General features: G+C 44.1%; 3 protein-coding genes and 1 non-coding gene across 10 annotated transcripts in view; 2 read left to right on the top strand and 2 right to left on the bottom strand.

The window, feature by feature from the left end:
• slit2 (slit homolog 2 (Drosophila)) overlaps positions 1 to 14,615 on the top strand; it is a 64,441-nt gene extending 49,826 nt beyond the window's left edge. For 2 of the 7 annotated variants that reach the window (XM_029851090.1, XM_029851089.1), the window contains 24 exons: positions 1,444 to 1,461; positions 2,904 to 3,054; positions 3,142 to 3,216; positions 3,598 to 3,741; positions 3,928 to 4,071; positions 4,152 to 4,318; positions 4,398 to 4,530; positions 5,751 to 5,819; positions 6,024 to 6,095; positions 6,367 to 6,438; positions 6,545 to 6,616; positions 7,106 to 7,269; positions 8,132 to 8,256; positions 8,349 to 8,446; positions 9,065 to 9,204; positions 9,826 to 9,849; positions 10,174 to 10,267; positions 10,494 to 10,631; positions 10,926 to 11,166; positions 11,243 to 11,373; positions 11,448 to 11,602; positions 11,732 to 12,086; positions 12,187 to 12,401; positions 12,923 to 14,615. In XM_029851090.1, coding sequence (XP_029706950.1) covers positions 1,444 to 1,461; positions 2,904 to 3,054; positions 3,142 to 3,216; positions 3,598 to 3,741; positions 3,928 to 4,071; positions 4,152 to 4,318; positions 4,398 to 4,530; positions 5,751 to 5,819; positions 6,024 to 6,095; positions 6,367 to 6,438; positions 6,545 to 6,616; positions 7,106 to 7,269; positions 8,132 to 8,256; positions 8,349 to 8,446; positions 9,065 to 9,204; positions 9,826 to 9,849; positions 10,174 to 10,267; positions 10,494 to 10,631; positions 10,926 to 11,166; positions 11,243 to 11,373; positions 11,448 to 11,602; positions 11,732 to 12,086; positions 12,187 to 12,401; positions 12,923 to 13,179 — 3,254 coding nt within the window. In that variant the 3' untranslated portion in view covers positions 13,180 to 14,615. Of the gene's footprint in view, positions 1 to 1,443; positions 1,462 to 2,903; positions 3,055 to 3,141; positions 3,217 to 3,597; positions 3,742 to 3,927; positions 4,072 to 4,151; positions 4,319 to 4,397; positions 4,531 to 5,750; positions 5,820 to 6,023; positions 6,096 to 6,366; positions 6,439 to 6,544; positions 6,617 to 7,105; positions 7,270 to 8,131; positions 8,257 to 8,348; positions 8,447 to 9,064; positions 9,205 to 9,825; positions 9,850 to 10,173; positions 10,268 to 10,493; positions 10,632 to 10,925; positions 11,167 to 11,242; positions 11,374 to 11,447; positions 11,603 to 11,731; positions 12,087 to 12,186; positions 12,402 to 12,589; positions 12,634 to 12,922 lie in introns of all 7 variants that reach the window. The other 5 variants (XM_011612601.2, XM_029851093.1, XM_029851094.1 and 2 more) reach the window with 4 other exon arrangements.
• Positions 2,299 to 2,382, top strand: mir218a-2 (microRNA mir-218a-2). The gene has a single exon (NR_105362.1). It is a non-coding gene; the product is annotated as a microRNA mir-218a-2 (primary transcript).
• Positions 14,616 to 18,958: 4,343 nt separating the features above from the next.
• LOC101068084 (D(1A) dopamine receptor-like) lies at positions 18,959 to 21,003 on the bottom strand. Its single transcript, XM_029851504.1, has one exon. The coding sequence runs from the start codon at positions 20,722 to 20,724 to the stop codon at positions 19,336 to 19,338; it is 1,389 nt and encodes a 462-aa protein (XP_029707364.1). The 5' UTR covers positions 20,725 to 21,003; the 3' UTR covers positions 18,959 to 19,335.
• Positions 21,004 to 21,660: 657 nt separating this feature from the next.
• Positions 21,661 to 24,035, bottom strand: LOC101067858 (GTPase IMAP family member 4-like). Its single transcript, XM_011612616.2, has 2 exons — positions 23,908 to 24,035; positions 21,661 to 23,835 (listed from the first exon to the last, which is right to left on the bottom strand). The coding sequence occupies exons 1-2, from the start codon at positions 23,948 to 23,950 to the stop codon at positions 22,253 to 22,255; spliced, it is 1,626 nt and encodes a 541-aa protein (XP_011610918.2). The 5' UTR covers positions 23,951 to 24,035; the 3' UTR covers positions 21,661 to 22,252.
• Between the last annotated feature and the right edge of the window lie 832 nt (positions 24,036 to 24,867).

Genomic DNA, 24,867 nt, shown 5'->3' with positions numbered 1-24,867 from the left:
GGATCATTCCCCTCTTGGTATTCACATGTGGAGAAATTGTCCTCTGTGCTCATTCTGTCTCTTCCTGTTGGGATTTTCCCCTCAGACTCTCTTTACTAACCTCCTCTCCAGGTTTAGACTTCTCCAGTATAGATTTTGTTCAACCACACACACACACACACACACACACACACACACACACACACACACACATTCTTCCCTTTATTCTGTTTTTCACATTCACGTTCTCCCTCTCTCTCTGCTTCCCCATTAGCTAGAGAACAGTATATTATCCCAGGTATCGTATATGTGTGTGCATGTGTGTGCGTGTGTGTGTGTGTGTGTGTGTGTGTGGCCACCAATCTTGCACACTCCACTTGCCTAGACTGACACCTTTTCAGCTTTGTGACTCCTTCTTTTAATGATCTCACAACAAAAACGCAGCACCTCTTGGCATGTTCTGTGTAAGCACCTTCTTGTCCATGCACGGCTCCTTTAGCCAACTTTAGTCTTGATGCTGGATGATGAATGAAAAACCACTAAGACTAATTTAAAAACTGCTGGCATTAGCTGCTGAAGACTGGTCTTGTAGGTTTGACTGTAATCACAGCGCCATTCAACAGTGATCCTACTTGCTACTCAGCACCCTAACTGGCCAGGGTATGTGCACGTGTCCGCAGTGCAGCCGTTTCGCCTGCTGCAGAACATCAAAAGGTCACACGGTTGCCATGTTCACAGGGGCGCTGGCAAAATATGCAAATCAAACATGAATATAAGATCAGTGGCAGGGCTAAAGGCAGTCATTACTACAGCGGCACACCGACTTGCTACAGTGTGTGTGTGTGTGTGTGTGTGTGTGTGTGTGCTGCAGTCATTAACTCTACAGGGGGGACAGAGTTTTCAAAGCCCACAGACCACATATGGGGCAACACTGAATAATTTAGAAGCATTTGCAGCAGAAAAGTTGAATAAACATGTTTTAGTGGCTGGTGCGACTCTCCCGTCTCATCTTAAATCCTCTGATTTCGCTTGTGACCCGTCTGGTTTTATTCTGGTCACTCTCTAACATAATCTGCTTGCCACACAAACACATGATTTTGACTTCTCGGCGCTTTAGTTTCCACAGGTCCTTGTTCATTGTTTTTTTTTGGTCTAGTTGTAAAAGACGGAAAATGGCACTTTCATCTGGGGACGGGTAATTCATGTTGTCTTTTAAATTCCAACCAAAACAACAACAGCGAATTAGCTCCAAGCAAAGTGAATTTGCGTCTGTGCATCAAATGAAAGCACCCAGCAAGTGTCACGTTATGCCGGCACGGTTTTTCACCATTCACCATTTCGTTACCCCTTTAACTGAATCACTGCTTGGACACTGAACACCAAAGGATTTACAGCATCTTTTCTCAGAATTCTCATAAGAATTTCACTCGTTTCTGTCTCCCACTGCCTCTCTCACACATGCAGGAGTACACCATGTCAGCTGTAAGTAGAACACTAAAAACATGCAAACGATTCTTGCGTCAGTTCCGAGTCCCTACTCTGAGCCAAAACCTGACCTCTACCACCACAACCTTTGACCCCTCTGTGATTCCTTTTGTCATACTAACAACATGAAGATATTATTATGTATAAAAATGACTCATGTGATTTTGTCGTCATGCTCTCCGTTTGTGTGTGTGTGTGTGTGTGTGTGTGTGTGTGTGTGTGCGTGTGTGTGTGTGTGTGTGTGTGTGTGTGTGTGTGTTTTGCTAATACCAAGCTTCTCTTGTCTTCAATGCTGCTGGAACTCTCCTCCCACCCGTCTGTGATGATGTTTTTAGCTGTTGCAGTCTCTCCTTCTCTTCCTCTATATCCCCAATTTTCTTTTTCCTTTTTGCTTTCAATCCCTTTGCCAGCTTTATTTTTCACAGCTTTTTTTGGATTCCTCCTTATATCCTCTCACCCCATGAGCTTTCTGTATAATTAGAACAACCGTTAAAAACAGCATCTTGAGCGCCCTCTGGTGGTAATCCAAGGTAAACGCTTCGCTGTTCCTCTACTACTCACCTCAAAATTAAAACTAAAAGCAAAATTAAAACTAAAAGAAAATTTCCAAAGATTTTTGATGTTTTACCTAATTATTGTCACCCTCACAAACATCCCTGCAGTCATATTTTTTGAAGAGCTGAGGTCTGATTAGTTTCACTCTTGCTCCTTCCACTCTTGCTTTCCATTTCCTCCTCCGCTGTGCCCAGTTTGCCAAAACTCCTCTCCTCCTTCTCCTATTTTCCATCTGTCTTTCCCACCCCTGTGTTCCAGCGGAGGAGCAGTCAGTCAGCAGGTTGTTCCTTTGTGCTTGATCTAACCATGTGGCTGCCGGGTTCTTATAGTGGAACATGGTTCTGTCAAGCACCATGGAACGGCCCTGCCAAAGCCTACAGCATGGCCAAGATGCAAGAGACAGCACTACTACTGTCACCCCCTGCAACCCGTTTGTGTGTGTGTGTGTGTGTGTGTGTGTGTGTGTGTGTGTGTGTGTGTGTGTGTGTGTTACACTTGCTTCTTAGTCTGACGGGGGTGAAAAACCACAGTTTATGGCCATATGGATGGTTGTACGTCAGTGTTTGTGCGTGTTGGTCCTGGCACTTTGTGTGTCTGTGTGTGAACTGGGCTCCTCCCAGGCTGTAATACTCACCCACTCTGTTGCATGTGACCGCCATCAGAAATGATGGTTGCTTGTTGTTCTCCAACAAATCTTTGGCCATTTATCCCCATTTCAAACAACAAAAGCAGGAAAGCCCATCTGCTGCATCTCAAAAGTCGTTTGTTGTGTTACGACTTGATTCTGACCACCCAGTCTGTTGGACCCGGCTCCAGTGAACAATGGGTTTGGACTCTTATGAGCTGACGACATTTGGTGACGTTTTGTCTGTGATTGCAACCAGGTACCGAGGATTACCGGAGCAAGCTAGGCGGCGACTGTTTCGCGGACTTGGCATGCCCAGAGAAGTGTCGCTGTGAGGGCACAACAGTCGACTGCTCCAACCAGAAACTCACCAAAATACCCGATCACATCCCTCAGTACACAGCAGAACTGTGAGTGACGCTTGTGTTTGTATGATCCTCTGCATTGGCTCCTGGGTCCTCCTCCTTGTCCCTGACCACCATTTCCTTTGTTGCTAGGCGCCTGAACAACAATGAATTCACTGTGCTGGAAGCAACAGGCATCTTTAAAAAGTTGCCTCATCTCAGGAAGATGTAAGTCCAGCATGATGTAAACCAGAACCATAAATTTATTAGCTGTAGTCTTAGGTCATTTCTCACAGAAAAACAAAAAAACAACAATTATTCCCTGTTACTGTTTTCTGGGCTGGTGGCGAGGAGCACCGCCAACAGCTGCATGCTGATGGGCTAGTTCAGCTGGTGCTTCAGGATTCTTTTCTACAGCTTCCGAGTGATCTAGTTCTAGCAAGTTCATTCCACAACACCATTAATAACACTGCTGTAACTGTTTAGTGCTCATAACAGGAGAAGCCAACGCTGATAATAAACCGAACCTGGGACCCGAAAAGATGGTTGTAATTGCCTGCCCAGTTCTTGTTATAGCTCTCTTTATTTTCATTCTCTTCCTCCCTGCAGCAACCTGAGTAACAACCGCATCACTGACATCGAGGAGGGGACATTTGAAGGAGCTTCAGGGGTCAACGAGTTAATCCTGACCTCCAACAGACTGGAGAACATACATCACCGCATGCTGAAAGGACTCGGTGGCCTCCGCACGCTGTGGGTACACACACTCACACATGCATTGTAAATGCTAAATGCATATGCAATCCCTTTACCATAGCAAGTATGCTATATTCTAAAGTCACATTGTCTGTCAGTAATTCACACATCACCTTTAACCTGTTATTTACGTGTGTCTGTGTGTGTGTGTGTGTGTGTGTGTGTGTGTGTGTGTGTGAACAGCATGCTGAGGAGCAACAGGATCAGCTGCGTGAGCAACAGCAGCTTTGTGGGCTTGAGCTCAGTGCGCCTGCTGTCGCTCTACGACAACCAGATCACCTCCATCAACCCCGGAGCGTTTGACACTCTGCACTCACTGTCCACACTGTGAGCGGGCACACTGGAGGACACACGATCTTTTCACACGCAGCCATTATCATTGCCAACGCTGTTTTCATCCTCCTCAGCAACCTTCTGGCCAACCCCTTCATCTGCAACTGTCACCTGGCTTGGCTCGGTGATTGGCTGAGGAGGAAGCGCATCGTCACGGGTAACCCTCGCTGCCAGAATCCCTATTTCTTGAAAGAGATTCCCATCCAGGACGTTGCTGTCCAGGATTTTGCCTGCGATGATGGTGAGAGAGATATTTGAACTCTTTGTCTGTAGCCATGGCAACTCCCTATTTTTCCAATTTAAACATCCTCTCCCATCAGGAAACGACGAGAACAGCTGCTCCCCGGTGTTGCGTTGCCCAGCCGAGTGTTCGTGTCTGGACACAGTTGTGCGCTGCAGCAACAAGGGCCTATCTGCGCTACCCAAAGGCCTTCCCAAAGAAACCACAGAGTTGTGAGTTACACCAGCAACAATGGACACCAGTCGTGCTGATACCACTTCTCGTGTCACTTAAAATAATCTCAACTCTAAAATTACATTGTAGTTTTAAACAATCAGAATCGGTTTAAACAAGGAAGTTTTCGCAGGCTTTCAGCTTTTGTTCAAAGGCTCACTGTGGGGGATTTGGCTACATCTACTGGTGAGAATAGAGACTGCATGGTAGCCAATGAGGCGCATGTTCCAGCCCAGTTTGATTGAGTAAAACGGTTTTAAATAAGAGTGTTCTCATTCCAAACTGTCAAAATGTCATCATCATATTTATAAGGATTCACTAACATAAAGGACTAGTATGTTACAGATATTATACACCCTAAAAGCCACATCACTCGTCTTCTCTGATATTTGTTTATCCCTCACAAGACCCCAGGAGATACTTGCACGCCTCCACTTGAGGCAGAACCTCTCCACCAAACCAGAGAGGTCAAGCCACCCTTTCCCAATGGCGATCCGTGCCCTCCATTTTGGGGCTGCTGATTGCCATCCCAGCTGCTTCACACTCAGCTGAAAACCACCCCAGTATGTGCTGAAGGCTGGATGAAGATGAAACCCTCTGCTTCCCTACTTGGACTCCCTCCGTCCCCTGGCTACACCTCTAAATTCTGCCCCAAAAAATTATGATGGTGGTGGTGGTCCTGCTGGAGTCCAACATGCAGGAAACAGGTCTGACTTCCCAGCTCCTGCTGCATACAGCCCTTAGCACAGGGCCCCAGGCCTGGGGCCACGTACTTGTGGAAAACCCCCACAGGATTCCACGAGGGCCAGTTGAACACCTGTTCCAGTCAACGTCACATGTGCCAACTGTCTTTCTGACACTATCCAAATCTTCTTGCACTCACTAGAGACACAAAGACCGATGAGTAATGTGCATTAATAGTGAACTCGGCACCATCTCAGCAGCCACGATTAGGATGAACATGCTCCTGCCTCAAAGATGCTCATTTCAGAAACATGATGATCAGTAAATAGCCTCAGATGGAGGTTGTTTCCTGTCATTTCCTGCAACATCTCCCAGGATTAATGAGGCTTCACTTTTCATGGTGGATTAATAGGACAGAGAGAGAGAGAGAGGGCTCAGTTCCCATTTATTACTGCTATAGCAGTAATGGATGTTCAAATCACTGGAGATGAGGAATTTCACAAAAGCTAAAATAACCAAATTCTTCCTCCCTCAGGTATCTCGATGGTAACCACTTCACGCAGGTTCCTGTGGAACTGTCCAACTACAAACACTTGACTTTGATGTGAGTCCTCAACTTTAATTACCTTTAATTGACTGTCTGCATTTTGACTTGATTCCTGTCAGACAGCTGAACTAACTGAGTGGTGAACAGAAACTCTTTGCTGTGATTCTTTTGCCTCATGAAAACATGAACTGTGCAGAAGGTGCTGTGTGTTTGACTCTGCTGTGGATGTTTTACACATATTTAATGTTGTTTCCTTTTCAGCGACTTAAGTAACAACCAGATCAGCACGTTGTCCAACCACAGCCTCAGTAACATGTCCGAGCTGCTTACCCTGTGAGTCTGCATGTGTATTTGTGTGTGTTGGATAGATAATAACAATTCTGCCATTTATTTATCATTTACTGAAGCGGGGGTTAGTTGGGATGAATGGGTAGGGAGCCGGCTAATGTATAATGTCTATCTAAGTCCCCACATAGGTAGAAATAGGTGGATGTGTGTGTATTTGTTCTGAGGAAGTTTTAAAAAAGAATAAATGACTCTGAAATTTTGGAAAAAAAATGCCTGCATGTTTTTGCTGACCGACATGTTTATTTTGTGTGGAAAGAATCCTGAGCTACAACCGTTTGCGGTGTATTCCTGTAAGGGCCTTCGATGGACTCAAGTCGCTGCGTTTGTTGTGAGTCTTTACACCAACAAACATTGTGGTGCCACGTTTCGGAACATGTTTCACACGCTTCTCCCCAGACCAGCTTATTTTTCTTTCTTCCTCTGGGTCTCTCTAGGTCTCTCCATGGTAACGACATATCACTGATACCAGAAGGAGCCTTCAAAGATCTGTCCTCACTGTCCCACCTGTGAGTGACAGATACACACTCACATCTGTTTCTGCCATTGAGGTTTCAATATTTTACACTTAGAGGAAAAATGAGGAAAAAGCAGCATTTCTCATGATTTCTCATTGGTGATAAAAAAAACCTAAAATGTTTTGAAGCCCTTTTATATTTATCTTATATTAACTTATTTTTCTTTTTAAATTATTTTCTAAGATTTTCCACATATTTACTTATAAATCTTCAAAATTATCCATGACCTTTTTTCACCAGAACTGTAGTACCGAGCATGTCCACCAGAAAGCAGCAATGTCAATTGTTTGTCAAAGATATAGCATAGGCAATTTGAACCTTGCAATAATGCCTCTTTTTGCCCTTCTCTTGAAAAAAATGACAACCAAACTTTAAACCTCAGTCACTTGCGCAGACATTTTTCTCCTGCCTCTGTTTTTGTGTGCTTGCAATTGTCTTCGGGTCACTATGAAATGTTCTGACTCTCCTCCTCCATGGCAGCGCTCTGGGGGCCAACCCTTTGCACTGCGACTGCCACATGCAGTGGTTGTCCGACTGGGTGAAGAGCGGCTACAAGGAGCCGGGCATCGCCCGTTGTGCCGGGCCTGGCGACATGGCCGACAAGTTACTTCTCACCACGCCTTCCAAGAAGTTCACCTGCACAGGTAATTATACACATATTCAACACCAGCAGATAAATATACTGTCAAACACATGGTGGAAAAACGTCATGCACCTACACACGTTTCCATCCCACATTTGGGGAGACCGCAGGTGACATGCACTAATCACTAATTTAACTAAAAGCTGGTGTATTTGTGAAATGAATATGTGACTGAACCTTATTTTTAACCTGACCTAACTGACCAACTGTAGAAGTCCCGGGTCCTTGTGGTTTTCTGGTGCCAGGTAAAGTAGCCAGTTCTACCCTACTACCTCCCCTACAACCCCCAGACCCAGCCTGTTTTTTCTCCTCCTCTCAGCCCCAACCAGAGTGAACCGCTCTTCCACATCTGCCCCTCATGTTTTGGCTGTCATTGTGTGCTCCAGCTGTTTTGACTGCAGTGTTCCCCCGTTACATTTAGGAATTTCTCTGTCTTCTGTCCATGTCAGGAGTCTGCAAAGGAAAATTTTGTTGGTCATATAAGAGCACAATATCTTTTATATGCCTGCATGTAAGACCTTGTTAAAAATGTCCATATTGTCTATTGTGACACTGATCGGCCCCAGCGTGATCAGTTTTAACACTGCAATGCATTTAATAGATCCATTTTTAATGAATGAATTTAATAATCAGAAACAGAAACAAACTTCTAATTAAGAGTGGAAAAAGATCTGTGTAGAACCCTGATCATGTGCGTCTGTCTGAGCGTCTGTCAACATGCAGTGTTTCATCATACGCATGTAAAATTAGAGACTTATGGAGGTGTGTGTGTGTGTGTGTGTGTGTGTGTGTGTGTGTGTGTGTGTGTGTGTGTGTGTGTGTGTGTGTGTGTGTGCGTGCGTGTGTGTGTGTGTGTGACACAGGACCAGTGGATATAAATATCCAGGCAAAGTGTGAGCCGTGCCTCTCCAACCCCTGTAAGAATGATGGCACCTGCTCTAATGACCCTGTGAACTATTACCGTTGCATCTGCCCCTATGGATTTAAGGTAAACACACGCACACACACAAACGTCATTTGTTGTTCTTCGAGTATATATAAAAAGTTCATTGGTTTTTTCATTGGGGTGTGTGTGTGTAGGGGCAGAATTGTGAGGAGCCAATCCATGCCTGCATCAGCAACCCCTGTCAGAATGGAGGCACCTGCCATCTGAAAGAAGGCGAAAGTAGCAACTTCTGGTCCGGGATTCTTAAAATAATTCACTTTTGTTTTATCTTCCAACCTAAAAATACATCTGAAGAATGAGAAAACAGTTGGTTAGAGGAAGATTTATGGGCAGGAAAAAATAATCTGCTTATTTCACCGAATAAACACTGAACCCTCCGAAAACAGAGATGATTTATTAACCTTCAAACAGCAAAGACCTTTAAATTCAGCCTGTGATTTTTGACATTTTCAAATGGATTTCCATGAGTTGTCCTGCTGCTAACAGCAGCTGGGACATCGAGCAGATGTGGCCTCACAGTTGGACAGCTTGACACCTGCCTGCAGATCTTAACCTCCAAGACAGACACATGAAAATCTTCATTCATTCATTCATTCATTCATTCATTCATTCATTCATTCATTCATTCAGTAAAGTCATTCTAGAACATTAATTCTACCATTTTCACAACTTCAAAGGACTGTTTGAGGGTTAAGACATGGTTTTAAGATTGAAGTCAGAACTGGGTCAGGGTCAGAGTTGGGGTCAGGGTTAGGGGTCAGGGGGTTAGTTGGTGGGTTACAGTAGGGACCTGGGGATTATATTATGTCCATAAATGTCCTAACAGAACTGTCTTCATCTTCATTTGAAGGTGTGTGTGTCCAGAAGGCTTTGAAGGAGACACGTGTGAGATCAACATCGACGACTGTGAGGATAACGACTGTGAGAACAACTCCACCTGCGTGGATGGAATCAATAACTACACATGCATGTGCTCACCTGAGTACACAGGTATGACTTATGTGTGTTGGACTGATCATGTGTATACAATGACCAGCGTGGGAGATTTGTCAGACTCTAGAGGTCAAAATACAAACTACCAGAGTTAAATGTCCATCCTTCCTGTCATATTTCCAAATTCTACAATAAAAGGGGCAGATGACTGCTGCCAATTAATATTAACAATACTGAAATGAAACTATCCAGCCTGTTTGTCAGTTCAGAGCTGCTTTAGAATCACAACAGAGCAACATTTTATGACCTGTGGAGATGCAGAAATATGTGATTATGTCAAAAAGACACATAACGAAAGAATACATTTGTGAAACGAGCCTCCGACTCCTGGTAATTTCAGCAGAACAAACCCAAATGAGCACCGAGGGTGTGAAAACAAGCAGAAACTGCACCTTGACCCATGTGTCTGAACTCTGGCTGCTGCTTTGTCTGCTTTTACTCTGAATGCTAACCTTTGTGGCGCTGTTCTTTCTGTCTCTCTCTCTCTCTCTCTCTCTCTCTCTCTCTCTCTCTCTCTCTCTCTCTCTCTCTCTCTCTGTCTTCTGTCTCACTTTCATTTTTTCTGTCTCGCTCTGCTTCCTGTTGTCTGTGTTTATTTGTTTGTTTTCATGGCTGCAGCTGCTACCAATGAGGTGGAGAGAGGTTAGTCTGCTCTTGGCTCTGTCCCTCCTGTCCTACCTCCTTTTAGTATCCTTTCCTACTTTTCCATCTCTCCTGGGCTTTTTTCATGTCTCTCACAAATGTGCACAGATTCAAGGTTATAAAATGTTCCAGGTCAGGAGTGACTGTAAATGAACGTTTTCCAGAGTTGTAAAGTTCTTCTGGCTCTCTGTGTGCTTGCATGGATCTTTTCCAAATGACATTGAAGATTTCTTTGAATGTGAAGATGGGAAACCTACACACACGAACACACACAGTAGTGCATTTGGACATGTTTGGGTGATGTGTGTGTGGATGTGTCCACAGGGGAGCTGTGTGAAGAGAAGCTGGATTTCTGTGCTCCTGAGCTGAACCCATGTCAGCATGACTCAAAGTGCATTCTAACCCCCCAGGGATACAAGTGAGTCCTCTGACCTGCTGCTGGGAATTGTGTGTATTTGTGTGCATCTTTGTCTGTATACATCCAAATAGAGGCAAGATTGGACATTTCAGTAGACATGAGAACATTTGTCCTCCATACTTTGATAGTTGGTTTAAAGGTTGAGACTTGCTTTTTGGTTCAGGTGGGTTTAGGTGGTATCATGATGTAAACTAATCAAACACTGAAATACAAATATGTGCTTCAGATGTGAGTGTCCTCCAGGATACGTTGGCGAGCACTGTGAGCTGGATTATAACGACTGTGAAGACAACAAATGTCAGAGTGGAGCTCAGTGCATTGATGCCCTGAATGGATACACCTGCGTCTGTCCAGAAGGATACAGGTGAAATATAGATCCATCAGGAACTTAAATAGTTATCATGAATGTATTGAGGAGCTTATTTACTTATAATCCTTATATTGTAGCTTGTGGTGGAGAAGGAGCTCCTCCTTGTGTTTACTTTTGTTATTTTAATTAAATCAACATTTAAAACTCTCAGGAAACAGTTAATGATTAAATCATCAGTTCAACCTGTTTTTGCTTTTTCTGAAAATATTTATGACATATATATTAAAAAAAATCAGGTTGTCTAAGAAAAGCCCTAAACACTGGTGTGTGTGTGTTTTCTTGTTTTAGTGGTTTATTCTGCGAGTTTTCTCCCCCCATGGTCCTTCCTCGCACGAGCCCCTGTGACAACCACGAGTGCCGTAACGGTGCTCAGTGTGTTGTAATGGGACCAGACCCCAGATGCCAGTGTCTCCATGGTTACGAGGGCGAGCACTGCGAGACGCTCGTCAGTGTCAACTTCATGAACCGTGGCTCTTACCTACAGCTTCCTTCCAGTCTCTTGTCTCCAGAGACAAACATCAGTCTCCAGGTAGAAGAGTTGCCTCAGGGGTCTCCTGCCCCTCATCTTGTGGAAGATCTGATCTAGATGCTCTCTGTGGTCTTAGATTGCCACTGATGAAGACAGCGGAGTGTTGCTGTATAAAGGCGACAATGATCACATTGCCATGGAGCTGTACAGGGGACGCCTCAGGGTCAGCTACGATACTGGCTCTTACCCCCCCTCTGCCATATACAGGTACATGCTGCTGTGACATTGTCCCGGAGACTCTCTGATCCCCACTGATGTCCCCTGACTCTATCCCCTCCCAGTGTGGAGACAGTGAACGACGGCAGCTTTCATGCTGTGGAGTTGGTGGTGTCTGGCCAGACTTTGTCTCTGTCCATTGATGGTGGGCCTCCGAAATCAATCAACTCCCTCAGCAGGCATTCAACTCTCAACCTGGATTCTCCACTTTACCTTGGAGGTAAGGAGCCCGATCTAGAAGGTGTGTTTATGCTTTTTCCCCACTGCAGATGCTGAAAGGGGGGTAAGTTAGTCAGTAGTTAGTAGCCACATATAACTTCTAAGTATGGCCTGATGTCATCTTCTCCAGGAATGCCAGAACGTGCCTCAGCACTGGGGGGTCTGTCGTCATTGCAGCACAGCGCAGGAGGACGCAACGGCACTGGTTTCCACGGCTGCCTCCGTAACCTGTACATCAATGGGAAGCTCCAGGACCTGGCAGCTGGACTGAGGCCCGGGACAAGCGGTTCTACCAGCGCTCAAAGCAGCAGCAGGCAGTGGCTGGGCCAAGGGCTTGAGCCAGGTTGCCAGCCCTGTCAGAGAGGCTCCTGCCTCCAGGGTGACTGTCACCCCACAGGGCATCGGGGCTTCACCTGCACATGCCACCCAGGCTGGACAGGAACACTGTGTGACCAGCAGGTCAACAACCCATGTGATGGCAACAAGTGCGTGTTTTTTCTGTCACTATTTCTGTCCGATTAAGTATTCATTTTATTTTTTTAAACCGTTTCTCTATCTTTACTTTGCTTGTGTCTCCATCTTCAGGTGTGTCCATGGCACCTGTCTTCCAATCAACTCTTACTCCTACTCCTGCCGCTGCCAGCCGGGTCATTCTGGTGTTCTGTGTGATGAGCAGGACCAAGATGGCACTAATCCCTGTAGCCTCTCTCACTGTAAACATGGCAAGTGTCGGGTGTCAGGCCTGGGGAAGGCATACTGCGAGTGTAACAGCGGCTACACCGGCGAGGCATGTGAACGAGGTGAGTTCAGCTGACAAGAACATTCCTCCTACCTTTGCTTGATTTTCTGAAATCAATCTGCCCAAAGCCCTATTCTGTGATCTTCTGCTCTGATGTCTTTGAAATGTTAACAGCTCCTCAGTTTTTGCAGTGTGTGTTCCTAACATTGGTCATGTTTGTGCTTCTAACCCGCTGATTTCTCAACTCAGCATCTCCTGAGCTTCCTCTTAATCCCTCGCAGGGGAACACTCAGGTGAGACCACCTGGTCACCACTGTTTCCTCTCACTTCTCTCATCCTCTCTTTCATGATAATATCATTCAACTACTAATAAGCTGTCAATGAAAGTGAATGAAGCGGCACATTTCACAAAAAGGCAATGGCATTATTTTGAATTATAGAACATCACAGTGCATCCTCATCCACTTCTGCCGAGTTTCTTCTGTTTCATTTCATGGTCTCCTCATGAACAAATATAGGTGGGCTCTATTCAGAATGCTATGGATGGCTCCTAAACACTCTGTCACCTTCTCACACGAACAGAGGTGGCCTGCCGAGGGGAACGCGTCCGAGATTTCTACCAGAGACAGCAAGGCTATGCGGCGTGCCAAACCGAGGAGAAGGTCTCCCGCCTAGAGTGTCGGGGCAGCTGCCTGGGGGGCGCAGAAGGTCAGGGCACTTGCTGCACCCCCCTCCGCAGCAAACGCAGGAAATACACCTTCCAGTGCACTGATGGCTCCTCTTTCGTCCAGGAAGTGGAGAAAGTGGTCAAATGTGGCTGTACAAAGTGTTCCTCATAGAAAAAGAAAAAATATTCAAGAGACAACATCCTCAGCAGCTCCACCCCCATCCTGTCTGCCTTATTTCATCTGTCTCCCTGACCCAACCCACCAACCCTTTTTTTACCCTTAAAGAGGCAAAAGAAGAGAAAGAACAAAATTAGAATTTCTTTTCTTGTCAGTGTTGGACTGATGATTGATGCTTCCTCAGTGGGGATGTTTGAATTGTATTGTAAAGTACAAAAAACAGACTTATTTTTATTACGAAGTGGAGAAAAAGACAAAAAACACACATACTCACAAGAGTTGACTTTTCCCTTTCTTCTTGTATTGGTCACGGTGAAGATGTGCTGCATCGTCTCTTCCCTGGAGGAATCAAAGGTCACCGACGGCTCTTCACCTCCTGCTTTCAGTCTGTGCATTCGTAACCTTATACTGGTAGTAGCACAGACTCACCACTAGGAGGAGCTGCGCTGGGAACAGGAGGGCTGTAACACCGGAAACCACCACTGTCGTCTCTCATATCAGGCCTCCGCCCTCAAACCTGTTCAGGATCTGACGCACTGTTTTTATTTTATTTTAGATTTTTCATTTTTGTTTGCGTTTTTTTTTTTTTTTACAGCTACTGAACACAAACACACACACAAACACACACACACACACACATCTCACCTGTAGAACTCAGTCACACCTTGTTAAATATACGTTTCCCTGGTTATTCACCCCTGGTCAAGAGCAACAAGTATTTATTGTATCATAAATACCTGTACTTATTCCGTAGATCCCCTATGTATCAATCTGATTCTTTAATATATATTAATTTATATTTGTCCTTATTTTTGTATTAAAAGACGTAATCTGGCAAGATAGCTAAACTAACAAAATGGTGTCTTTTATTTTGGTTGAAGAGATTTTTTTTTGATCACTGAAACTATTGTGCTTGCCAGAGACCTTAGTTACATTATAATCTGCAAATGTGATGTGACGACATTGTATATTTTTGTCGCGTTTCCTGAGAGTTTGTACTGTGCCATTACCAGAAGATCTTTATATTAGAGTATACATGTGTAGATAATTTCCCTTGCCAGTGTACTTCACATACAAACCTTGTGAGTAGCATTGACCCTAGAGGATGCTTAGAACTGTTTTTACCTTTATAATAAATTTATGCTTAAGAATACTGTGATTTTTTTCTAAATGAAACTACTTTGTTAGCCCCCTGGTCTCCAATGTTAACATGTTGCTGCTAAGTTTTTTTTACCGTAGACTTGGATCCTGATCTGTATGTTAAATAGAACTTCCTGCTCCTACTGTACAGGGGCGCCTTGTGTAACAGATAAATATTTCCCCCTCCTCTACACATGTGCATTGTGCTTTCTATTGCCCCTACTCTTCATTCTGAGACTAATGTCAGTTACCTGACTGATGTTTGTTTATTAAACACAATATTTACCTCACACTCCTCACTTTTGCCTTTTTCCACATAGACACCAGGTTAGAATGATGTCAGACCGTTCGTTCTCTTTAGACCTAAACATAATACATGCAAATAAACTATCGAAGTGGTTGAAGAAACACAATTTATTTCAGTTTCTGGATCATTTTCTGTTTGGGCCCAACTGAGCTAACATGATCCTTGATATATTTAGCATAACACATCGGAAATTATTTTAGTTTTCAACCAATTTTTGTTGATCAAAAGAAACCCTTATGATACATTTCACATTTAATCCCACAGGAACCACTGAGGTAAGTCTACTGAGTGCAGCTTCATGGTGAGAAATGGTATTCCAGTTCCCTCCCACTGTCCAAGATCACGAGTGTCGGAATAATGGGAGACTCCAGAACCCCTCAAGAAACTTCTTTGGTATCACATTTAAAATCATTTGCTCTTTAATGCTCCACCTTTAAAGGTTCCTGTTTCCTATTACTCTTCTTCACATCTATTGTCATGGGATCTGAAGAGATGGGCTTCCCTCCAGGCTCCAAAGATTGAATTGGAGCCAGATGCTTCTTTAATTTGGTGAAGGTTGAGTTAAATTGTATTTTTTGGAAGAGAAGATGATTACTTTTTTACCTACTTGAATTATGAAGAATTGATGACTTATTTAATTTGCATGAACAGTCTTAAATATGTTAGATTAAATATGGACATGTTCTTCACATGTTCTCCTGGTGCCGTCATTGGTTACTCTCTCTCAAACACCCACACACATGCACACCCACACACACACTCTCTGAAAGACAATTTAGTCTGAGTCTTATGTCTCCAGCCAACCTAATTTGAATGTTTCCTGTGTGTGTATGTGTGGGTGTGCATGTGTGTGTGTGTGTGTGTGTGTGTGTGTGTGTGTGTGTGTGTGTGTCTTTTGTTTGCTTTCATTTCATTTGTTGAAGTCAGTTTTGAAATTCTTGATTTTGGGGGCCGCCTGAGTTTTTCTTCTTGGTTCTGTGAGACTGATGATGCTCAGTGACACATTAATAGCTGATATGATGTGAAATTAACTGGAGGAGTTGAAGCATCAGGCCTTGTGAGCTGTTGAAGTTGTTCAAGGCTCATTCTGAAGGTTTCTGTCGAACCTGCATCAGTCACTGCTTTTACTCTCACACATTGGAGAATGTGAACAGATTTAGGCCATTAACGAGCTCCCATGGTGACTGCAGAACACGACGTTAATGCAGCGACCTCCACTCGAATGACATGAAAAATGGAGATGATGAAAGAAAGGAGGTCACTCAGTCAATATTAATAGATGTGATCTCACATCAGATCTCAGAGAATGTAACTGCTGCAAATGGAAAACATCTTATAACAACCAACAACGTTTGGTAAATCAAAATCAAATCAATCTTTATTTATATAGCGTCTTATACAATCAAAATTGTTTCAAGGTGCTGTCCAGAATCCCAGGGCCTAACCCCAGACAAGCAACAGTGGCAAGGAAAAACTCCCCTTTAACAGGAAGAAACCTTGAGCAGGACCAGGCTCATGTAGGGGGACCCTCCTGCTGATGGTAAGATGTTATAACCGCATTTATTATTGCTTGAGGAGACTGCATATACGTGGGAATGCTTCCAGCGGTATGTAGGCTACAGACCCGTTGCTCAAGTCTCCATCCTTCCTCCATGGAAATATCAATAGACTTTCTAGACCTTACCATTTATTACTGCATAATCTGCACCAACAAAGGTGCCCTTGAGCAGAAACCAGGGACAAAGAGGCTCCTACCTAAGGTGCATAGGTGCTCAATAAAAGTTCACCATTGGCACTCTTCTGACATCTTACATAAAAAAGATAAAACAGTTATGAATGTATTTTGGCATTGGTATTTTTTTCCTCAGGGCGTGCTCAAGAGTGCCCCTGATAAATCTTCTGTTCATTAATGTCATCACTTCATTTTTCTCTGATTTTGTTTTCAGAGATTGTAGATGTGCAAATTATCTACATGTGCTTTATCTCCAAACTTGGGCTTCATTTGTCCAGACCTGCCTGAATACACCTCTGTGATTCCTCCTGCCTATAGTTTGTTTTTAGCTTGTCTTAACCATAAAGGCCTAGGCTAAGTTTATTCCTTGTGTGGGTCCAGGGTTCTGACCAGTGTGGGTTTGACACAAATGTCCTATTTGTTGTCAATTCTGATTCTGGTTCAAGATTCTGGTCCTCGGTGCAGCAGCCTGGTGGTGAAACCACGTAACAAGTGCACACATTTAGATGCCCCCTGGCATGTTGGTTGAATGGGCCAGGGTAGCATACTGTCACATATAGCAGGTCACAGTGGGCCTCTGTTTATCTTTTAAGTGTTTATCAAAAAGGGAGTGGAAACAGCAAGGTTAGCTGAACGATTGGATAAAAAGCCAAAATCTAGCCTACACATATTGATCCCCACCGACGGATTTAAAATTGAGATTTGTTTTTTTTACTAATCAAGTTTATATGTTAAATAGCACTGGGAAGAATAGAGTGTGCAGAATTATTAGGCAAATGAGTATTTTGACCACATCATCCTCTTTATGCACGTTGTCTTTCTCCAAGCTGTATAGGCTCGAAAGCCCACTACCAATTAAGCATATCAGGTGATGTGCATCTCTGTAATGAGAAGGGGTGTGGTCTAATGAAACGTGAAAACTTCCTTTCCTTTGGCAAAATGGGTCAGAAGAGGGAATTGACAGGCTCCGAAAAGTCAAAAATAGTGAGATATCTTGCGGAGGGATGCAGCACTCTTACAATTGCCAAGCTTCTGAAGCGTGATCAATCGAACAATCAAGCGTTTCATTCAAAATAGTCAAAAGGGTCGCAAGAAAAATGTGGAAAAACCAAGGCACAAAATAACTGCCCATGAACTGAGAAAACTCAAGCGTGCAGCTGCCAAGATGCCACTTGCTACCAGTTTTGCCATATTTCAGAGCTGCAACATCACTGGAGTGCCCAAAAGCACAAGGTGTGCAATACTCAGAGACATGGCCAAGGTAAGAAAGGCTGAAAAACAACCACCACTGAACAAGACACACAAGCTGAAACGTCAAGACTGGGCCAAAAAATATCTCAAGACTGATTTTTCTAAGGTTTTATGGACTGATGAAATGAGAGTGAGTCTTGATGGGCCAGATGGATGGGCCCGTGGCTGGATCGGTAAAGGGCAGAGAGCTCCAGTCCAACTCAGACGCTAGCAAGGTGGAGGTGGGATACTGGTATGGGCTGGTATCATAGGCTTGTGGGGCATCACACGCATCCAAGTACTCCACAAGAAAGGGCCTAAAAGAAGAAAAACTAATGACATGGCCTCCTTGTTCACCTGATCTGAACCCCATAGAGAACCTGTGGTCCCTCATTAAATGTGAGATTTACAAGGAGGGAAAACAGTACACCTCTCTGAACAGTGTCTGGGAGGCTCATGTTGCTGCTGCACGCAATGTTGATTGTGAACAGATCAAAACACTGACAGAATCCATGGATGGCAGGCTTTTGAGTGTCCTTGCAAAGAAAGGTGGCTATATTGGTCACTGATTTGTTTTTGAATGTCAGAAATGTATATTTGTGAATGTTGAGCTGTTATATTGGTTTCCTTGGTGAAAATAAATAATTGAAATGGGTATATATTTGTTTTTTTGTTAAGTTGCCTGCACACAGATATCCTCCTAAAATAGCTAAAACTAAAAAAGCCCCACTCCAACTCCCAAAAATATTCAGCTTTGATATTAATGAGTCTTTTGGGTTCATTAAGAACATTGTTGTTGTTCAATAATAAAATCAGTCCTCAAAAATACAAATTGCCTAATAATTCTGCACCCCCTAGAATTGTTTTACATATGCAAACTCATGCTTCCTGTTTTCATATTTAGCCAAACCAAACTATTACGGTATTAGAGCATCTGCAGCTATAGTTGGCATTATAATCCCTTACATTTCCACACCCTAAACAGAGGGATTTATAAATAGATTTTTTTTTTTTTAAAAATACATAAAATCATTGCATAACAGGATATGAAGCAGCAACTTTTCATGGGAGTCCACATTCCCACTCCAGAACAGACAACAATCACATCTGGTGTTTTTGAGGGTTGTCATCATAAAAGCCTCTGTGTTCTCACTTTAGCTGCCATGTCTTTCACGGGAACATTTACAAATTATTTATGTTTGTTTCTTTCAGCAGAGAGAGCAAAGAGAGCAAAGTGCATTCAGCGAGATGCGCGGCTGATGGCTGCTGATGTGAGATGGTTACATAATCCCATTTCTAGAGAGTCAAACTCATTGTTGCTGGTTCAGTTCTTAAAAGAAGCCTCACAGCAAAAGGTCATTTGTGGTGTAAGAGGCAGGTTTTTGTTTTATTGCTACAATGTTTTAAGTTGAAGCTGAACAACACTGCAGAAAAAATTCCATACTTTGACCAGGGTGATCGAAATTCCAGTTACATGTTTACAAGACAAAACATTTCAGCTCCGTTGTTTTATCATCTCTGGATTGATATTGCTGATGGATTTGACTGTATTTACTTCAATTTATCCTTAGTGTGACTTACTTGTACCGAAGACTGTTGACATGGTGAGCTACCTTAAAATGATGACATTAGAATATTCAAATATCTGAAAATATTACAATGAAGAACACATCATTTGGCTTTGTTTTCCCCCTTTTTCGCTGAACGTTCTTATTGCACATTTAAATCTGAGTTGCCTCGCTTAAATCGGAATCTGTGTCAGTCCATCTTTGTTGGTACCTTCCTTCGGGTCCGTACCCTGTTCAGAGTTCCTGTGGGTCCACACAGTCGCAGTGGTGTTCCCGCTGTCCTCGCTCCCCCGGGTTTTCGTTGTATCGGACCTCGGTCTCAGCTTCACCGAGCTATCCTGTTTCAAATGTCCGACCTCATGGATGCTCATCACCGTCTCCATCGCCGCGCACACAGCGGGGCAGCAGCCACCTGTCCGCCAACGGAGCAAGCGCAGGAAAGCGTCTCTGAAGTCCGCGTTAAACGCGTAGATAATCGGATTAAGGGACGAGTTGCTCCATCCGATCCACACGAAGACGTCGAAGGTCTTCTCACCGACGCACAGAGATCTGCGCTGAGTCCCAGGAGCCCCTGGTGCGGGACAGAAAGGCAGCGCGCAGTTCAGGACGAAGAATGGCAGCCAACAGCAGACGAAGACACCCATGATGACGCTGAGAGTTTTGAGGACTTTTGTCTCTTTTCTGATGGAAACTTTGAGCTCAACGTGCGACTGATTGAAGTGCAGAGAATCAGCCTGATACGAGTCGGTGCTGATTTCTGAGCACAGGTGGGGGAATGGTTCCGCCGCATCCGAGCGGCAACTCTGTGCGTGCTCCGCCGCACGCTCCAAGGAGGATATCATCCGGATCTGTATCTGTGCTATCTGGTAGATCCGCGTGTATGTAACAATCATGATGGCCACCGGGATGTAAAAGCTTATGAGGGAGGAGGAGATGGCATATGTGCGGCTCAGGCTGGAGTCACAGATGCCTTCAGATGTCCCACCGCCAGGCGCTAAATCCTCCGCAGGCGGGTAGCCGATCTCCGCCCGGTGCCAGTCCAGCTGGACAGGGACGACGGAGATGACCACTGAGACGATCCAGATCACCCCAATCATAACAGAAGCCACCTTCCTGTTCATAGTCCTCTCATAACGGAACGGACTGGAGATGGCCCAATACCGGTCCACACTAATGACGCACAGGTTCAGGATGGATGCCGTGGAGCACATGATGTCACAGGAAAGCCAAGTCTTGCAAAAGGCTCCAAACGGCCAGAATCCGGCCACTTCCGCCACGGCTTTCCACGGCATCACCAGCAATGCGACAAGGAGGTCCGACAGAGCCAGAGACACGATGAAGATGTTGGTTACTTTGGCGCGCAGGTGTCGGTAGCGGAAAACAGCTGTGCATACCGCGAAGTTACCTAAAAGCGTCCAAACGATGAGAAGCGCCAAGACGGAGCCCGTTAAAGCCCGATGTGCAGGAGGGTTCTCCCGGCTCTCGGCTCGAACCTTTCCAAATCCGGTCATGTTATTCATCACCCGCTGCGGTGTGTCCGAAACGAAGACCATTAAAGCCATTCACAAAGACCATTAAAGCCATTCACAAAGACCGATAAAAACCATTCACAAAGAAGAAGCGGGGCTTGTGTGGAGGGGACCGTGTCCTCTCCACGATGCACGTCTGCACGACTGCACTGAGCGCAGAGCAGATTTCCTGAGGACCACGTCCACCACAGGATGGTCCTCCCCGATTACAACACAGCAGCAGCAGCAGCACTCAGAGATCCCTCCTCAACGTTTGAGAGGAGGTGATCAAGGCGGCCTCAGAGTATAAACCCATTATTTATTCCCAACAGCCCAAGTCAGTTTTACACATTTTTCATCACTCTGATTAGTCACATTGGATCTAAATTAAAAACGACAGATGACTGAATGATGTGAAGAAGTTATGACATAAAAACACCAAATATGAAACTCAGAGCACATTGTCAGCAGTTATTTCTCATGGGAAGAAGCAAACAAGCAAAAACTAAAATATACTATACAGGTTTTAATCCATACTGATTCTAACACTTAAATGTGTTCAGTTCTCGTCATTAAACAAGGCTTGGCTACACTAACATGCACATAAAGAGTGTCAGAGTGACCAAATGTTTCTATGTGACTGCCGACAACAGCTGCCTCCCATGGTCCCAATTGCAGCTGTTTAATGGAAGAATTCTATATTTTATTATCATCTCTGACACTATAACTATAAAGTTTACGTGTATTGAACTGGCAGGTCTAATATGTAAGGAAAGCTACAACTTGAGTTTTAGAAGGGCATTTGGATGCCTTGCTCTGTAGAAAGTATCTTGAAGAAGTTTTGGTTATTCAGGGCTTCCCTCAGCTGACGTTGACTCTCCGCTGCTCCCTGATGAACCAGTGTGACTTGGATGAATGAGGCTCTCATGGACATGAAGCTGGATGCATGTTTATATGGATTATATATTTATTTTGGGATCAAATACAATGATAGATCAGATTTGTTTTATTATTTGAAAAAGCAAACAAGTGTATTCCTAAAAAAATTAGATTGAATGCCCCCCCACTCTCTCTCTCTCTCTCTCTCACACACACACACACACACACACACACACACACACACACACTCATTTGGTGAGAGAGGGAGAGAGAAAGAGAACTTGTAGCATGCTGTAGTAGATAAAAGCTGACTTTTTGTTCCAGAGGTGAACCAGATGTTCCAGCTAAAGTCAGAGCATCAGAGAAGAAGAGTGAAACTACACTCTGGCATTTTTTGATCTCTTTATTAAAGGCCACCTCATATGTTTGACTACAGCTTTTAGATGATGGACACAAGAGAGGGGCAGGGACACGATAATCAGATTATCTCCATCATTTTCAGATTTTGTACTATTTTTGTGCATTTGCTGATTTAGGACACACTGGAATTACATCCATTTGTTGGAATGAAATTGCTTTAACATGGACATGAAAACCATTTCTTCCCTCTTAATAATAGAATTAAAATAATTAACTTTTTAAAGAGTAATCACAAGGTCACAGTGAGTAAAAGGTTTTATAAAATGAGAAGATAACAATCCCTTTACTGTATGCAGCAGGGAGTGCCCACACTCGCCAGGGCAGCATTGAGTCCCAGCAGTCCCATCTCCTGCATGTATCCTCCCACAGTTTTAATGGTGGAGTTGGTCTGTCCTCCCTTCTTCTTGGTCAGCTTGGTCAGCAAAATCCTTCTCTCATGCTGTTTTTTCAGCACACATGCTCCTTTGACACTCCTCTCTTTCTGCTCCAGTTGTCTCCTCAGGTGCCCTTCGGTCCTTTTTAGTTGCTCCATTTTCATTCTCAGAAGCTTCAGCTCCTGCTGTAGGGCCATAGTTCTTCTTTTCTCTGCCCTCTGTTTTTCCATTTGTATTTCTCTTTCTCTCTGGTTCTCCTCCCTCTCACGCCTGAGCAGGTTCTCCATTTGCTTCTTCCCATCCTCCTCCCTCCTGCGCTGCTCCTCCAAGCACCGGGTGACATTGTCCAACTCTTCCTGCAGGGCCACTCTCTTTATCTCCTCCATTTCTCTGGTGGTCTGTTCTCTCTGTATTTGCTGAATTTCCATTTCTCTCTCCCTCTTTTCACTTGCATCTCGATTCTTTTGGATTTTCTCCTCGAAAGCTCTTCTTAGTTTCTCCTCCCACCCAACCTGCTCCTCCAGCATCTGTGTGACTTTGTCAAGCTTTTCTTGAAGCGCCTCTCTCTTCTCCATTTCCTCTCTGCAGAACTCCATCAGCCTGACCACTTCCTGAAATGTTCTCTCTCTCTCCTTTCTTTCATTCTCTTTCATCTTCCATCTGAGGTCGTCCTCCCGTTCCCTTGCCTGTTTCTCTTCCTTCTCTTTCTCCATCTCGTGCATTTTCTTCAGCTCCTCAATTTCCTTCTGGTTTTGCTGCCGAACCATCAACAGCTCTCTTTCATACGACTCTTTTATTGCAGTCTCTAGGTCCAATTTCAACAACTCCTCTTTCTCATCCATCAATCTATTCTCAATCTGCTCATCTACTGCTGTCTGCAGCATCTTGATGCTATAACAGCTTCCCCCATTTCCCTGCAGCACCCTGTCCACTAAAATGAGCAGCTCGGACACCTGATCCCTGTTTTTAGAGTTGTGGTTGTTGAAGACACAGAACCTGCCTCCACATTCATCGACCAGCTGAGCCAGATCTGTGCCACCATCAAGGAGACAATGCTTTATGCATGGCCACTCCTCCAGGAGCTCTCCATGGGTAAAAACCACCGCAGCAAATCCCAAAGCATGTGACCCCATTGTCAGTCTGATCTTCTGTACTGCATCCTTCTCCCCCTGAGTAAACTCCCTGATCTGAATTACGATGAGGAAGATGTGGGGTCCAGGATACAGGAGGCTTATACTCCTTCTTATTTTGCTCTGCACTTCAAGTGGGGTCTGATGAGTGACCAGCAGCCCTAGAGTGTCCAGGAGGGTCAAACTCCTCCCACAAATTTCTCCGTTGGCTCTGTGACAATGCTGGGTGACAGTGGAACCGCTAACTTTTGTGTCAAAAACCTTACGGCCCAGGATGGTGTTGGCCGTCGAGCTTTTTCCACTGCCAGTCTTCCCCAGCAGCACCAATCTGATCTCCTTGCAGAAAGGGAAGGGTTTCCGGCCTGAATATATAAAGAATATGTATGAAGATGATGTTCCAAATAAAGAAAACAGATGCATTTATTCCATCTTACCCGCACAGCTGACTGCATACAGCTGACCGTTGATTGACGACATTGTTTCGGTTCACTTGTTTCCATAAATTCAGAGAAAAGAAAAACATCCTTATATAACAACTACGGTCCCATGTGGGGGGGGAAGGGGGGGTCCTATGACAAACCAAGCCCACGCGACCCCTAGCCTGGAGGAAAACTTGGACCAATAATTTTCCTGCAATGTGACTCACATCTTATCCTAAAACAAACTTCCATCATGTCTCTGTGAGGTCAGGGTCCAGATGAGAATTGGGAAATAGGTTTTGACCTGTGCTCTGTTTACGAAGACATTTACACGATCAAAGTCCAGCAGGCTGGTCGGCATTGATCACTCAGATGTCTTTGTTTTGAAAAATAACTGAGGATATCAGAATCAAGTATGATTAACCTCGACAGAGGAATCAAAATGTCATCATAATAAATCAGCACCCTAGAACATTGCTGTTTAAAGTAATCTATAGAACGATGAGGTTTGTAAGCAAAACAAATCTAATTTATTGATGAATCTGTCAGTAGGTTATGTGTTAAATCACCAAAATAACATTCACATCCTGTCCTGTTATTCACCTTAAATTTTCATTAAACAATAAAGAACTAAACAATGTAGAAATGTTTTGCACTTAGCAAAAATGATATCAGTTTTTCTGATTAAGGTTAAGGGTTTAAGGTTTAAATATTATATTAAGATTTGAAAAACATAATTGCATCATATCGGACACTTACAGAATATAAATTAATTTTAATTATAAGTAAGGTTCTATTTTGATTGGCTTTTACAGTTTTGCTGCTCATAAGAAGGGGCAGGGCGGTTGAGGGCTCCTTGAATTGCTTCTGAGGTGACTTCCATGTACCCTGCTGATGGTCTGTATCTGGACCGGACACTAGGAAATGACTCCACCTGGTTGCCTACAGCACAACCTTGGTAATATGATGCCTATA

This window comes from Takifugu rubripes, chromosome 17 (assembly GCF_901000725.2).
Source record: "Takifugu rubripes chromosome 17, fTakRub1.2, whole genome shotgun sequence".
Lineage (NCBI taxonomy): Eukaryota > Metazoa > Chordata > Actinopteri > Tetraodontiformes > Tetraodontidae > Takifugu > Takifugu rubripes.
Note: the sequence above shows the minus strand (reverse complement) of the source record. Positions and strands in the feature narration are given on the sequence as shown.

Bases quoted from the DNA above. Each gene is read 5' to 3' on its own strand.
- LOC101068084 (XM_029851504.1), bottom strand. From the start codon at position 20,724: ATGGCTTTAATGGTCTTCGTTTCGGACACACCGCAGCGGGTGATGAAT.
- LOC101067858 (XM_011612616.2), bottom strand. From the start codon at position 23,950: ATGTCGTCAATCAACGGTCAGCTGTATGCAGTCAGCTGTGCGG. The intron at 23,836-23,907 runs GTAAGATGGAAT...TTATATATTCAG, and splicing joins GTATGCAGTCAGCTGTGCGG to GCCGGAAACCCTTCCCTTTC.